At 37.5% G+C, this 16,351-nt stretch overlaps 1 protein-coding gene across 2 annotated transcripts in view; it reads right to left on the reverse strand.

Moving 5' to 3' along the window:
* The window catches only part of pld5 (phospholipase D family member 5), a 60,607-nt gene that overhangs the window by 19,563 nt on the left and 24,693 nt on the right, over positions 1–16,351 (reverse strand). The window contains exon 1 of one of the 2 annotated variants that reach the window (XM_039689097.2): positions 162–671. The exons of the other annotated variant lie outside the window; for it this stretch is intronic. Within the exon in view, the coding sequence (XP_039545031.2) occupies positions 162–197 (36 nt within the window). The 5' untranslated portion in view covers positions 198–671. Of the gene's footprint in view, positions 1–161; positions 672–16,351 lie in introns of those variants that run through there. 2 annotated transcript variants of the gene reach the window in all.

The raw sequence follows: 16,351 nt of genomic DNA on the forward strand, positions 1-16,351 counted from the left end.
TCTTTGGCAATTGATTGTGTGCGTATATATAAATATATATTCCCCTTTTCTTTTGGGGAGAGCTGAGCAAAATATAATCAAATTTCAATTTAAACGCAGACACTTTCTACGGGAAAATTCTGATGGGGTTTTAAGAGCCTGAAGAAAAAGTTAACCCTCACCTTCATGACGTTCTCCTGAGTGGCAGAGCCTGGCATAACAGCATTTAAGTTCCTTCAGACTTCAGGAAACAAGGAAAACGAGACGCTAGTGCATTTCATCATTGTAGTCTCCTTGGTAACATGTCCTGCTCAGCCTCTCTCTTACGCTCATCACTGTAATGGAAGTGCAGGTTCCAGGAATGATCTAGCGGGTGATAGATAGTGTGCCTTTTGTTTCAGCTCTCTGAGCTCATGCATGCTTCCTCTGGCTGTGTGGTTTCCTCGCCTCAACTCCATAGTGATGGAGACAGAGAAAGAGAGGAGGAGAGAGAAAGGCACGGTCCACTCCCTCTCTCGAAACATCCAATGCTGGGCTAACACAGAACAATCCCCCTCCCTTCTGCATCTTTTTCACCTGCCCTGTGAAGCAAAACTCTCCTGGCAGAGTGCAACTGGATTCGGCATCAGCAGAAGAAAGACCAGATTACAAAAAAAAGACATGTTATAAAACACAACCTTATGACTCCAAGCATCTCTAAGGGGTTGTCTCTTTTCCTTCCCGCACGGCAGAGGGAAAGTTCAGCGCAAGCATAAATGAGCTTGACACGTTCCCTATAAATAATTCAGCATTGCTACAACTGGCTGGTCGGCTCGTGAACTAATCTATCAAGTAAGCTAAGTTGTTTATTAGAGTCGCCGGTATGAGACTCAGGCAATCTGAGAATCTTAATAACCGAATTCCCTTATAGGAAATAAACCTCCCAGAGGAGATCTCTTTAATATCTGTCTTCTCTTAGACAGCCAATTACATTAAATGGAAAGCAAATGGAGACTTTTGCTTCGGACTGATTTGTGCGCGGTTTCACTCTCACGTTTGCTTTAATTTCAGATGAGATCTCAACAATGTCTCAAACTGTGCTCAGATTTTCTGAAATCAAAAGTCAATGATTTCAACAGGAAATCATATAAGATCATATTATCGTAACTATGTTAGTCACAATTCTTTTTAAAGCTCTACATTCTTACTCTATATAGAAAATTGTCTCATTTAAAGGGACACTTCACCCATTTGCATTAAGCTTTGTATCTTTAGAAACCCAGTCATATTTTTGAATGGTCATGGTTTATTCCCTTATTTTCCCCTGAGATGGGAGAAATAAGGATTTAAGTGTTTTACTTCCTGCTTATCATGACGTAAAAATCGTAATTTTTAAAATCTGTAGAGACTACAAACATTAGCTCATTATTATTCAAGGGTGTGGGACCCACTCACCCTACAGGCCTATTACAGATCAGTGGGTGGGACTTCACTTGCAGATACTGAATCAATATATCAGCCATCTTGTTTGGAAGCTAAGCTAACAAGCGCTGTGGAGATAGGAAGTATGATAATGACGGAAGAAACTAAACATGATATGGAAGAAGAGGATTTTGAAATTCTGCTGCTCGAATCCGATGTTCGTGGTTATCTATACGAGTCGCAGTATAGTTTAGAGCAGATGAGGATGACGGAGGAACAGGAGGCGGCTGCCTGTCGCGGTCGAGGAGCCCGTACTGGCTCGAGCTGAGCGGATTGCTGGTGCATGTGCTCTCGCTGTGAACTACGGACACAGATATAGTCCGTCTCCTGCAGAGAATTTCAACGATGGCAATTTCTCCTTGACGAAATCTCTGAATCAGACGAGCACACGGACGTTTGTGTTGTGATGTGAACCATCCTAGTTTCGCCAGACTGAACATCCAGGTATCATGCAGTAATTCACCATATAGAAATAAATACAAACGAGGAGTAATTCACTAATGAGTTTGCAAATGTAACGTTAACTGGGTTTGTTGTTGTGAGAAGGAAGAGGCGGGAACCGGCGAACATTTAAACATTTTAATAGTAAAATGAACAAATAAGTATAAGCCAGCAGTCCCTCATTGACGACTGCTGAAACGTTACACACAACAGAAACAAAACACATCATAAAATCAGGCCTGTTTCTCTGCCGTAGTCGCTCCTCATTTTATGCTTTCGCTCCTTCGTGAGTGACGCGAGACCGCCGCGTCTCACAGGTGTCTTTAATTATCACTCACGCCACCGACCTCACGCCGTCCCCTTACGTCCCTCGCCCTCATCCTGCTCGCTACAGCCAACTAACTACAAATTTTGTGTGAAATGAATTTCAAACTCTATTTCTCTGTTTGCGCTGTTCCGGATTAGTGGGTGTGGCTTGCGGAGCTGTGCAATGTGGTGCATTGTGGGAGTTGTTGTCTTACATACAAATGCACCCCTCGGTTATTTTCTCGGTCAAGAGGGCACCAAATTCAAAAATCCTTTTACATTTCTACTACATATATGATCCACTTTCAATAAAGATTAATGTTGAAATGGGTGAAATGCTCCTTTAAGCAGAAAGTGTTATTTTTTACTATTATTTAGTATAGTATTTATTTATTTTATATTTTTAACTAGCTTTTATTTTAACTTATGTGCTTTTGTCAATTTATGTAGGTTTTGTTGTGCTTCTTTTTTTGCATATAAAATAAAATCTTTAGCTGTAGTATGACTTTTTTTGCCAAATAATTGTGTCAGATAAATACCATACTCAAGTTTAGTGTTTTATTTTATTTTAAATATTCCTTCATATTTTGATCATTTGATCGAACTAGTAGGATCATTAAAAACAGATATCCCCACTGAACACACTGGTCACATACTGTGCATATTATATATATATATATATATATATATATATATATATATATATATATATATATATATATATATCTTTTTATCATTATAACATTAAAATTAAACATAAATATTGTATTTTGTATGCCAGGACACCATAGGAAGCGGGATTGCTGTTGGACCACCAGCTTGGTCCACCAGCTAGACCAGCAGAACTATACCAGTTCAAACCAGCATGAACCAGCCTGGACCACCATGGAATTCATGAGTACATGGTCATGCTGAATTTTTCAATAGGGTAGTTGGTCGGCTCCCATGATGCAAAAAGTGCAAGTGAGTTTTCTCCGGAATTTCAGATGTTCCTGGCACACTATAGCAAAGAAATGGAGCATATGCTGCTTACAGCGGGAGACTCCTGCTGAATCTCACCTCACTTATGCACTGTTAATTACTGTCTATACTCATGAGACACAGACGACCTCCTTCACTGGGATTTGTATCATTGCTTAACAAAAGCGCACTCTTCTCAGTCGTGTGATTACAGAGTGGAGTTTGTTGAGTAAGCGTATTTAAAAGCAACTAATTCCCCTTCTTGTCCACTTTAGAGTCAGCAAGAGCCATCTGAATAAACACGATGTTGATAGACCACAAGAGTTGTTTGCGCTTACAGCAGTGATACATTGAGGAGAACTGGCAGGAAGTTGGACAGGAGCTATATGCACCTGTGTTTTGGGATATTGTTGCATAACTTTTCAGTGAAGGATAAAGAGATTAAAACGAAACGAGAAAGAACCTGCCCGTCTGAATAGAGGTCAATGTCAGCATGACGTTCATTAGTTCACCTCAAAACGCCAAGCACTTCATCACTGCACAGCATCTGCACTTACTGTACATACAGTAGAGTGCAGAACTACTGTACAGTGTTTGTTATGATTCAAAAAGTGAATTTTAATATGGAGAGTAAGGGATTGTGTAGAAGTGTTGAGTGCTGCTGATTGGATGCCAAAGAAGAGAAAAAGAAAAGGAGTGTGCTTGCATCTCTATTACCATCTCATTAAATTCATGGCTCCATAAATAACTTTTTAACATGCATGGAACCTTTCCATTCCACGAAAGATACAATATAGTGGAAAAGGGTTTTTTAGACTATATATAAAAAATGACTTTTAGTCCCCATGAAATAAAAAAAAAAAAAACATTTGAAACTTTAGTATGAATATGTTTCGCTTTTAGAGGTATCTCACTTCTGCCAAATATGGATCAATGATTCTGATGACATCACTCTGCACTTCATCTTCTCATCAGTTATTCCTGTCCAATCAAATGCTCTAGAATCTAAAGCCCCCCTACAATTAGATGCTTTATAAATAGACGCTGAAGCGGCGGCTGAAAACGATAACTTGTTCACACAAATACTATTTTCTATATTGTGAATGGCACATAGTGCACTAAATAGGCAATAGGGAATGATTCAGGCAGTGTAAATACGTTTTCCACTGAGGCATGAAGTCTGGTTTCACGTTATGAACCGCCACAGCACGCACACAGTCCGCTCTGGTCCAGAGACACCACAGCACAGAGCAGATCATATGTGCGCTGTCCCGCATTAATTGTCTTCCCGTTTCAGGGGAAATTAATTTTAATTGTAAAGCAAATTACCTACCATACGCCGAAAACGTAGGTCCTGTGATAATATTAGTCTTGTGCGAATCGACATCTCTGTGATTGGCGGGGTCAATTATATATATTTATTTTCAAAGTTTTTGTTTCCTGTGCGCTCTTTTATCCGTCTTTTTGAAATTGCGTCTACATCACGTCACCCTTTAGCGTCAATTTGAAACGCAGATATATATGGGCCAGAAGGCGCCTCCTAGTGGTTTAACCCTAACACTACCCCAGACCTAAACCTACCCATAACCGAAGCGTGTTATATTGACGCGAAAGGGTGCCATGTGCGTCGGATTTAGACGCAATTTCAAAAACGTCACCTATATGATGCCCTGGGATGAGAATGCGTTGGTCTTTCACAAAGAATAGAGGCTGCGTTGGAGTGTTTTGATAGGTGCTGGTTAATATCGCGACATACAACTATACAATTTGCAGAAAGAGAAAGCTGAAAACCATCAGAAGAGCAAAAACAAAAAGAATGATTAGATGGAGATGAATGACATGTAGAGCAGCACTAATGACATCATATCCAGGAGATAAGTCAGTAAATTCGAGTAAAATCACAGGCTTCACTTATCCCGTGCGAATGCGCCACACGAAATTCAGATGTGGGTGGGTAATTTCAAATTCACACAAGGTCCCCAGATAATACTAATCCCGAAAAGGAAAAGGGCAGCTGCATTTTTTAAGGCACTTCAGTGGGCCGACTGCTCACTGAAAGGTTCCTAACCGCCTCAAAAAATGCTTTTAGAATCTTTATTTGTACTTAGTGTTAGGGATTTTAACAAACCCTCTACCCTAAGTATTAAAATTTAACATGGAACATGTCCTGCAACATTTATGAAACGGACATGAATGATAAAAAACAAATCCCATATACTGATGGCCAAGCCCTGTCTAGAAACCTGAAATTCTATTGACTTGGAACATTAAGCAACCACTTAGCAACTCCCTAAACCCCTCAGAACACCTTAGCAACTGCATAGCACAAGCTTGGCAACCACCACCAACACTTTAGTGTGGTGCACAGGCTCTCAATGTCTTCAGAAAATGTTGAAATATAGGCCTGCTGAATAAAAAACTGAGAAAGAGAGAGAAAGAAAAAAATGAGGCTGATGGCCCAGACAATATAGGTGAGTCATTTCTCCAGGGAGAGGTGGCGCAGACATGGTGTAATATATAATAGAAACTTGACTGTTCTTCTCTGACAGAGGACCCTTATGGCCAAGAGGAAAACTTATTTTAGGCCTTGGCACTGTATTAAATACAAAACAATCTAGTTTCTCTTACACTTTATATCCTAGCAGATAAAGATCTAAAACATTATTTTCAGAAAAGAAATAGCCTAAAGACAACTTAAAGGCATTCCAATAGTGTGAAAGACGAGTAAAAAACTAAACAGTGGGATATGTAGCTCTCTGGCTTATATGCAATAAGTGTGGTTTGGATGTGTCGCCTTTAGCAGCTCTGAATTCAAAACATGATGAATCAGGTACTTACTCGAAGGAAGAAAAAGGTAGTAATTCGTACTTTGAAAACGCTGTTAAAACACAAATACTTCAACAAAGTCGTTGCAAAACCTCATAATTAAGTTTCACTTGTTCAGTTCCTGAAGGAAACGGCGCTTTTGAAAGAATCATTTTGGAGGATTTAATCTCATCGCTTAGTGCAATATGAACTGTCCATCTCTCTGTCTGTCTATCTACCTTTCTGTCCACCCATCTTTAACATATATATTATAAATATACACCTAAATGAAGAAGAATTCATGCTTTGAAAACGCCGTTAAAACAAAAAGTTAGAACCGTCGCGCATTTTGCGAATGATTCACTTGTTCAGTTCATAAATGATTCTGCGCTTTTGAACGAATCGATTGAATAGATGATTCAATCTTACTCGCCAAGACAGTCACTTGGTGGCACCTACTGGCGCAACATTTGTCTGCAACAAACGCACACACAGTACATATAGGCCTAGGCTACTGTGTTTATAATGATGTATATCCCCCTACACATAGGCTAATACAAATATACACTGTTTATAATGCCTCAAACACACACACACACACACACACACACACACACACACACACACACACACACACACACACACACACACACAGGCCTATAAAGGTTTCTATAGCATTTTCAGTAACAACAAAAGATGAATGGATGGTGATAATAATAAATAATTTGCACGATAATAATACATAATTTGCACTTCCTTTAACCTATGATATGCCATCAAAATCCTAAAGTGAGACTGTACAGATTATACTTTCATATCCGTTTTCCATGCAGCAGAATTTCACAGATTTTCAACCCAAAAATCAGCGCAGAAATTTCTGAAATGATGTATGGAGTCTGTGGTTACAGGGATAGTCCACCTAGGTAACCTTGTGTTGAGCAATCCAATTAACAGCCCTGAACTTTAACCACCATCACACCATTATCTAGTTTCCTCAACAGAGACCATTTTTAAGATAACTCCATCTTTGCCAGTGAACACATCTGTCAGAATCCAGGCAGGTCACATCCTCAGCATCCTTAGAATTTATCCAGGACAAAAGCTCGGAGCTGAAGTCTGCAGCAAAACCTCTGGCAGAAGAGCATCATTAGGGAAAAGAACTGAGACCATCTTTCTCCCATAAGACTCATTAGGCCGTTCTCCCTGCTCCAATGACTGACCTCGCTGTCCGTGTGATGAGAGCTCCCACTGCATGATACGAAGTGATCAAGAACCCGATCGGACTACAATAACACAGTGTAGAACACTGTGAAGAACACAGTAGTGCATGGATTATTAATGCATGGATTAATAATCCATGCATTATTAATCAATATGTACATTAACTGTGATTTTTTTTTTTTTCACAAGGGCCATTTCTGGATCATGTCAGAAACACTCCTGTTCATATTCCTGACTCATTCATCCCCGTTGTGCATCTGTGTGCTTTAAGGTCAGTGAGTGTGTGTGGGCGTCACTCATACTGAGGGTCACGTCAGTGTGTTTGCTGTGTTTCTGTCTGCAAGATATCACACTTTAAACCCCGGTGAACAGCACACAGTCAGGCTGACTTTGATAAAAGGGCAGAATTCACGCTGTAAGTTGCACAGGAAGGTCTAGAATGTGCACAAATGTATATAAATGGGGGGTTCCACATGAGAGACTCGCAAAATTACTGTGCATGTATTGAAAAAACAGGCTTCACTGAACAAGGTCTCATTATTTTATATGTATATATATATGTATATATATATATATATATATATATATATATATATATATATATATATATATATATATATATATATATATATATATATATATATATATATAAAATGTCTGGAACCTTTGCTTGGGTTATTGGTTCGTTTATTGCATCTCAGGCTGGAATATCAATTCTTTTCTTTTTCTGTCTTTCAGATTTGGTTTCACTTTATTTTGATACTCTCTCCACACTAGACATTCTACTAACTATACAATGGGTTGTTTTAACCCAATTTTGGGTCAAATATGGACGAATTCAAACATTGGGTTAAAAATGTAATTTAGAAATGTAACTGGGTTTGTCCATATTTGACCCAAAATTGGGTTAAAACAACCCAGCATTTTTTAGAGTGTAAGTAACTTTATATAACTAACATGACTAGCAGTTTGACTGTTTTATCTGTAATGACGGAAAGGACTTGTCACTTGATGGCACTGACATATTCATTGACAAAGATATTCACTTTTGAGAGACGAACTAAGGATGGCTTTTTCAGGTAATCCATGGTGTTTTGCTATTTGTACGAATTGTTTTGAGAAATGCACTTTCTGTTTCGCAAATGTCGAGGATGATTCGAGAAATGTATCAAATCGACTGAGAAAAACTGTAATGTTTAAAAGGTTTCAACACACTTCTGTGTCTGAGGAAGATGTTAAAGGGAACACAAAATGTGTAGTCCTTATATAAACACAGAGATGTGTTAAAGGGATAGTTCACTTTGAAATTAATGTTTGGCATGTTTTAGTATACCTCAAGGGCATCCAAGATGTAGGTGTCTTTGTTTCCGCAGTAGTTTCAATTTTGGTATTTTTAGGTCAAACCGTTCTTGTCTATCAGTCATAATGGAGGTCTATGGGGTCCACCTCAAAGAGCATGCACAGACAAGTCCAAATTAAACATGATTTAATGACTCGTAAATGTAACATTGATGGCCTAAGACACAAAACAAGCTGATTGTGTGAGAAAACAAACAGTTTTTATGCCGTTTTTACCACTTGTAACCACAGCCACGTCCAAGTGATCTGAGGGCGCGGGCGCTTTGCAGGCGCAAAGTGTACTATCCCTTTAAGAAACGACACACGTTGTGTGTTAAATTTGACAACACACTTGACACACACACTACATGTGTTAAAATCTACACAACATGTCTCATGTCTCAAAACATCACAGGTTGTGTTGTTTTCAACACTCACCAATGCGCATTGTATGCAGTGTTTGCTACTCAAACGGGCCAGTGTAAACACAAGTTATTTGTATACAATATTTTGTCAGCTGCTACATCAGTGCAAACTGTTATCTCTTTATCGGTTAGGGGTTGAAGTGTGTATAGTTGAGCGATGCACATTACAGTGAGTCTGTCTAGTCTTTGAGCTCGAAATATTGTCTTGCACTTTGTGTGCGCATGCATTCTGTACTCAACCATTGATTAAATAGTTCATATTTTCACATCTGCCCCTTTCGCCTTGTTTTTAAAATGGCATCTGAGTATTTAATTACCTGACACAATTTGTGTGTTAAAATGACTTACACACTTATTGTGTTATTGTCCATGAGCACTCACTACATGTGTTAAAACTGACACAACATGTGTCATTTTTAACACATCTCTTTATAGAGTGTGGACAGACACCATAAAACATGAAAACACAACATTTGTGTGTGTGTGTGTGTGTGTGTGTGTGTGTACTTGTCTACCTATCTAAGAGGGGACTTTGGTGTCGTTACACACTCACTAACAGGGGACCGCCGAGGGAAGTGGGGACATTTTTCAAGTCCCCTGTTAGTTATGCCTTAAAACATGTTAAAATCAACTAAAAAACGCTCTGGTGAATTTTTTACATTTTTGACCAAGTGGGGACTTGCGAGTGTGTGTGTGTTTAAGCCCATACTCAGCAGCGCTCCTGTAGGCTGGAGCAAGAACTGCAATGGCCCATTAACACACGTCGTTCACACTTCTCTATTGTCTGAATGCCTTGCTGTCCCAGAGGCTCTGAGACTGTAGAGCTGCTGGTGAACTGGCTGCTTATAGGAACTTTCAGTAACTTTATAATAACTGCATGGTATTAATCATTAGTTAAGCATTAGTGAACTGATAATTCACCATTTATTAAGCATTAAAATACATTAATAAGCAGTATATATGTAAATACAGCTATAAATGTTTTTTTTTCTTGTTTTAATAGCATATCTATAATGTGTTTAATAATTGTATTTTCATACTTTATTAATGATCAATTTACATCTAAATGAAGTATAGCATTATTTACAAACCAGTTATTTAGGAGTTGTCAGTGGTTCATAAGATCACTTAGAATGTGTGAGTAAATTATATATATTATTTTTAGGGCCGGGACTCGATTAAAAAAAAATCTAATTAATTAGAGGCTTTGTAATTAATAAATCGAAATTAAGCGCATTTTAATTGCATAAATATTTGAACTGAGAACAGTGAGAAGATTTTTTTTCACATGGATTTTTAGTATATCATTTAATAATGACTGAATACATAAGCTTAAGCAACAAAATATTGTTTATTTTTGTTCAACCAAATCCAACAGACCAGTGCAATTGTATATGTTTTGCGTTGAGGTGAAACTTGAGGGTCGATGTGATATGCGAATTCCTTGTTGCATAGCTTGCACACAACAACCATGCTCTTAATGACGCTTCCATCGGTTCGTTCTTATAACTAAATTTCCCATCCACAGGACCAACCGAAGGGGTCTCGTCAGCGTCTTCGTTCATGTTCACTGCTTTTTTTTTATTAGCTGAGGCATAGACTGTAAAAAAAAGTCATGAACGCTAGTTGGTGCTCCAGTATTATCAGTCCGCCCAGGGCTGGACTGGGACAAAAAAATCGGCCTGGGCATTTTGGCCCAGACTGGCCCACTACATGAACATACACACAACTGAACTGTGTACGCCCTTGAATATGTATACCAACAACTCCTATTAAAACCACCAACCCCATCTAATGAGTGAGATGAAATAACTACTAAGTTTAAAATACAATTCTCCAATTGCATTGGCAATACCAGTCTTTCTCACAAGATGTTTATATATTAACTGTATATTAACGCCACATTAATTGTGGCGTTCCGCAAGACTCTGTTTTGGGCCCTAAGTTATTTTTGTTATATATAAACGATATATGCAAAGTGTCGGATGTTTTAAATTTTATTCTTTTTGCGGATGATACAACAATTTATTGTTCTGGCCCAAATCTTACAGAGCTTGTGTTGGTGGTAGAGAAAAAATTGTATAAACTAAAGAATTGGTTTGATTTAAATAAATTGTCACTAAATTTAAATAAAACGAAATTCATGGTATTTAGTAATAAAGAGTTAAATAATGAGATCAGGATTACTATTAATAAAAATATTTTAGAAGAGTAAATCATATAAAATTTCTTGGAGTAATTATTGATTGTAAAATGACATGGAAACCGCATATTTTTAATGTTCAGAAGAAAGTATCTAAAATAATTGCAATTCTGTACAAGTTGCAGTATATCTTGAGTAAAAATGCATTACATTTACTTTATACTTCACTTGTTACACCATACTTAACGTATGGTATTGAAATTTGGGGAAATACATACAAAACTAGAACTAATCCAATCTTTTTATTACAAAAATTTTATTAATACTTTATTTAAATAGTCGAGACCAATAGCGTTTTAAGGGGAGATGTTTAAAACCAATCTAATATTGCCAGTTTTTGTAATTTAATTTAAAAGCTATTTTAATCTATGAAAAACAATTACTTATCTTGACAAATAATCAACCATATACATAAGTTTTCAGTGCATGTTTTTATTTTATCTTATGAGACCAAACAATGCTAAACTATATTAATATATAGTTTGTGCCATGGCAAATTGTTTTGGCTGAGGGCAAAGTGAAGTTTTATAACTTTATTATGTAGGCTATTTAACTTTAACTTTGTAGCCTATTAGAGAGCCTACTTATGTTTAACTGAATTGTTTGCTTTATTTCTCATTGTATAGCTTATTATAGCCTACCTATTAGGGTACTTATACCTTTGAACAGGATATTAGCATTAAAACTGACATTTAACAAAAAAAGAGACATGGTTGTGTAATTTTATATATTCTAAAATATATAAAATATTATATTACTATTCATTCTCTTCACTGTATGTGTACGTATAATACAATAAAACGACACAACCCTGTCTGTTTGTTAAATGTCAGTTTTAATGATAAATAATGTTATATATTTTTAAAATGAAAACAAAAAGAAGCAGGTTTGTGTTTTAGCTATATTTCGTGTTGTTATAAATATATTATAATCAATGTGCGTTGCCTGAACCACATTTGTGTGGCCATTTATATGTTTTTGATAATAATTATGTTCATTTATAAATGAAAAGAGGCACAGTGGTGTTGATGAAAAAAGGCAGAGTTGATAACCGGAGTAGCCGCGTGCTGAGTGACGCGATCAAGAACGCGCTGTTAGCAGCGTCCTCTCGTCCTCGGGAGTTTGTTCTCTCGAGTCGAACTTGGCAAGTCCGAACTACCAAGGACGCAAGTCCGAAGTTTGTGTACTTGGTATTGAGAAACGACCAATATTGACCCACGTTCTGTTTTCTATCATGGGACCGCAGCAAACGAGCTGTGGCCTCGCCTGACAAGATTGAGTGAACAGGGTCCAGGGAGCAGTTTTTCCGTGAGCGGGAATTGAAAAACCGGAGTGGACCATGAGCAAAGTGATTACAGAATGCTTAGAGTGGAGAGAGTAACGTGCTTTCGCTCCACTCCAGGCTTTATCACATCCCCCCTCGGCAGGGTGAATACGCATCATCTTTCCTTAATTTAAGACCTATTCAAACTAAAAATAAGACATTTATCACACTGTTCGCGAAATGAAAGCCTATTTACGGCCTTAAAATTATGAAAAGTTAATTTAAGACATAAGGACAGACGGGAACCCTGCAATTGACGGATATCCGTCATAGACCCGCTGCAATTAAAGGAAATCCGTCGAAGCGACGGAGAACTTTAATCCCTGTTTATGTTTCGAATGTTTTGATTGATTGATTGAATGATCTGTAAATGACCAAACCGAATAAATGAAATATAGTATTGGTCAGCGCACCTCTGTCCCTCTAGGGGGGTTCGGGGGCATGCTCCCCCGTAAGAAAATTTTGTGCTTTTTAAAGGGTTAGCTCACCCAAAAATGAAAATTCTGTCAGTATTTACTCACCCTCATGTTGTTCCAACCCCGTAAGACATTCGTTCATCTTCAGAACACAAATTAAGATATTTAAGATATTAAGATCGCTCCTGCATACAGTCCATAGGCTTCTTGAGGGAATGACACTTGCTGTCCCCGAAAATACATTAAAGACATCGTTAAAATAGTCCAAGTGACTTCAGGGGCTCAATCTTAACTTTATCAAACGACGAGAATATTTTTGTGCACAAAAACAAACAAAAATAACGACTTTATTTCAACTATTCACTTCCTTCTCCATGGGCCTGTAGTCAGTTAACGTAGTGTGATTGCGTAGAGCTACGTCACACGAAGGCTCACTATTGGCCGACGCTGGTCATGTGTGTGATGCGTGTGACGTATAATAACAGAAGCTTACGCTATTAAACTAGTAACCTGACTCGCGCAGAGGGAGAAATAAACGAATAGTTGAAATAAAGTTTTTAATATCTTATCTTCTCCTCCTTCAATACAGCAAGGTTCTAACAGAGACAAACACTTCTAAAAGACATGAATGAATGTGCTGTGATTATATCCCACAACCCCAACCAGCTATCTGGACAGTGATTGGGTCTCCAGATTACTGTTGCTACAGAAATGCTAATTTCTCTTTGGAAACAAACAGACGCCTCCAAATATGTTAAATGGGGTGGCTGTTACTTACATTGGTAAATACTGCTGTTATAATAACACTTAATTTTGACCTTGTACACTGCAAAAAACAAAAGAAACAAAAAAAAAACAAATATAAAAGTAAATTTAAGACTTAGTTATAACATAGATTTTGTGATAGATCTTATTATTTACTTCAGATTAGTTTTAATAAAATATATTTATTTTAAATGTCCCAAAGAAATAAACACCATATAACTTTCAGATTATTTTGTCTGCAACATTTTATGTAAGTCATTAAAAGTCCTGTTACAATTCCCGTTTAACAATTAACAATACATTTTTACTCCTGTTAATTTCATATTGGTGTATTTCACCTGGGGTAGTCTTACACCAAAACAAAACAACAGCAAAAATGAATTTAATTAAAAATCTAAGAAAATTATGTACATCGAGCCACATTTACACCTGTTATTAACATGAATTTTCACCAATCTGATCACAAGAAATTAAAAAGACAAATGGCTGTTTACACATAGTCACTTTAAACGTGTATGTCACCATGTGTGATTGGATTTCAACCTACTTGAAAGTGTTAGGTTTCTGTCTGTGTTTTGTTCCTTTTTTGTCGGTTCTTATCAGTGTATGGTTTTTCAGCTCATTGTGGTTTTACCAATGTACTTTAAATAAACTGGACTGCTCCATTTAAATACAGCTTTTATTTCATCCTCGTTTTCAATCATCATGGCCGAAAGTAGACAAGATCAAACTCATTCAGATCCTGATTACATCTGTATATCATTGTCCCAATATGATTGTATCTAAAAAAATATATAAGTTAATGCCAAGTGTATAGGACCTTGTTTATTTTTTTGAATCAGTGAATATTTACATACATACACATTCAATCACTAGTTTTTGTTGCTGAGAGGTAGACAGTAAAACAACAATATGGTAATCTCTACAATATCCTCGTTTATGTTTAAAAATATAAATAAGTTAAAAGATAGAAAATCATATCATGGTTTTAGCTTTGTTGTGTTCCTAGATCCATTTACCACATCCATGTTTTAGACATTCCAAATATGTATTATCAAGTATTATCAATTGTATAAGTTTTTGTATTTGAGCTAACATATCTGTTTAATACTAACAGTCTGAGTAAGTAACATTAAGCTCTCAAGTGTCTGCTTACTAAAGCAAGATTTATGACATACTCATCATATTTCATTTATTCCCCACCTGCTAAAACAAGGGCTGTCTTAGAAAATGTTAATGTGTTTAAGTATAAACATTGATATATAAACGTGTAAAAATACATGTGGTGTGATTTGACTGTATTGTAAACAGCTCTGCTAAATTACAGAGCTGAGGGCTATTTCACAAAACCAAGATAGTGGATTAAGCCGGGATTTTCCAGATATCCTGGCTGAATTAAGCCGGGACTCGGTTTCACGAAAGCAGTAGCACATAAGTTACCATGGCGTTTTATTCTGTGCAGCTAGCCTGCTCCAGACCAGGCTAACAGCCAGGCTCAGTCAATCCTCGTGCCTTATCTGTTCAGTCAGCGGTCACGCCGATCAGAATCCAATGTGTTTTGTCAGTTATTCCGTTTTGTCATCTATAAGTTCAGCGCAATTTTATCAGTCTGCATTAAAATACCTCAGATACATATTGGCATTCAGTCAAGCATAGCCTATTATTGTAACATTATGATGGTAGCCTACCATTATTAACTATAATAATAATTATCCATATGGGCATTGTTACTATTCAATTGTGTTTTTGAAGACAGATAGGTCTTTAATAGTCTATTGTATGTGATGATGAGGGAATTAGAGAAATGGCTGATAAAGAAGCAAAAGTTTTGTCAATGAAGTTTTGGCATGCCCATTTTTGGATGACATCTGATGAAGCACTTATATTGAGAAGGCCTTTCAGACGTGAAAGAGTGTTTCGGGACAGGTCCGACCCATTGGCTTTTCCCGACAATTACCTGCAAGAGCAATAGGGTAGAAGTGGAGGAAAATGCCCCCCTTAAGGAAAATGTGACATTACTGTAAAGCAAAACATAAATGTGACTAGAATTGCCATCCCAGTTTTGAGTGTCTTTGGCAGGAGTTATTTACCAAATATTAAAATTGCTCAACCTTCATAATTAATTTGTTTTTTGACTGAAAATATTTTTGTACAAAGAGGGTGTTTTGCCCCAGCGGTGGGGTAAAACACCCCCCAAGGTGGGGTAAAATGCCCCCTTTCTTACCAACCAGTTTCCTTCATAGATCAACAGCAAAATGAACATAGTTTTTAATCTATAAAAGTAAAAGACAAGTAATGCAACCGTCTCAGGTTACGACTGTAACCTATGTTCCCTGAGAACAGGGAACGAGACAATACGTCGAATGACGCTATGGGGAACGCCTCAGGCGTGACAGGTGTCTGAAATCAAATATCAACTCACAGTAATCAGGTTGACCGGCGACAGCCCGTGCATCATCAGCTTGAATGATGAGCGCGTCAATCTGGATGTATAAGAAGGGCGCCTTGAAACCGTGACAACATCCTATCGTCTGAAGGGACTGTTGCAGGCAGGCCCCTAGGCATGGCAACGAGACGTATTGTCTCGTTCCCTGTTCTCAGGGAACATAGGTTACAGTCGTAACCTGAGACGTTCCCTTTCGAAGGGAACTCAACAATACGTCGAATGACGCTATGGGGAACGAAATACCCACTCCGCCATGCTGAG

Source organism: Pimephales promelas, chromosome 8 (genome assembly GCF_988280905.1).
Source record: "Pimephales promelas chromosome 8, fPimPro1.hap1.1, whole genome shotgun sequence".
NCBI classification, from domain to species: Eukaryota; Metazoa; Chordata; class Actinopteri; order Cypriniformes; family Leuciscidae; genus Pimephales; species Pimephales promelas.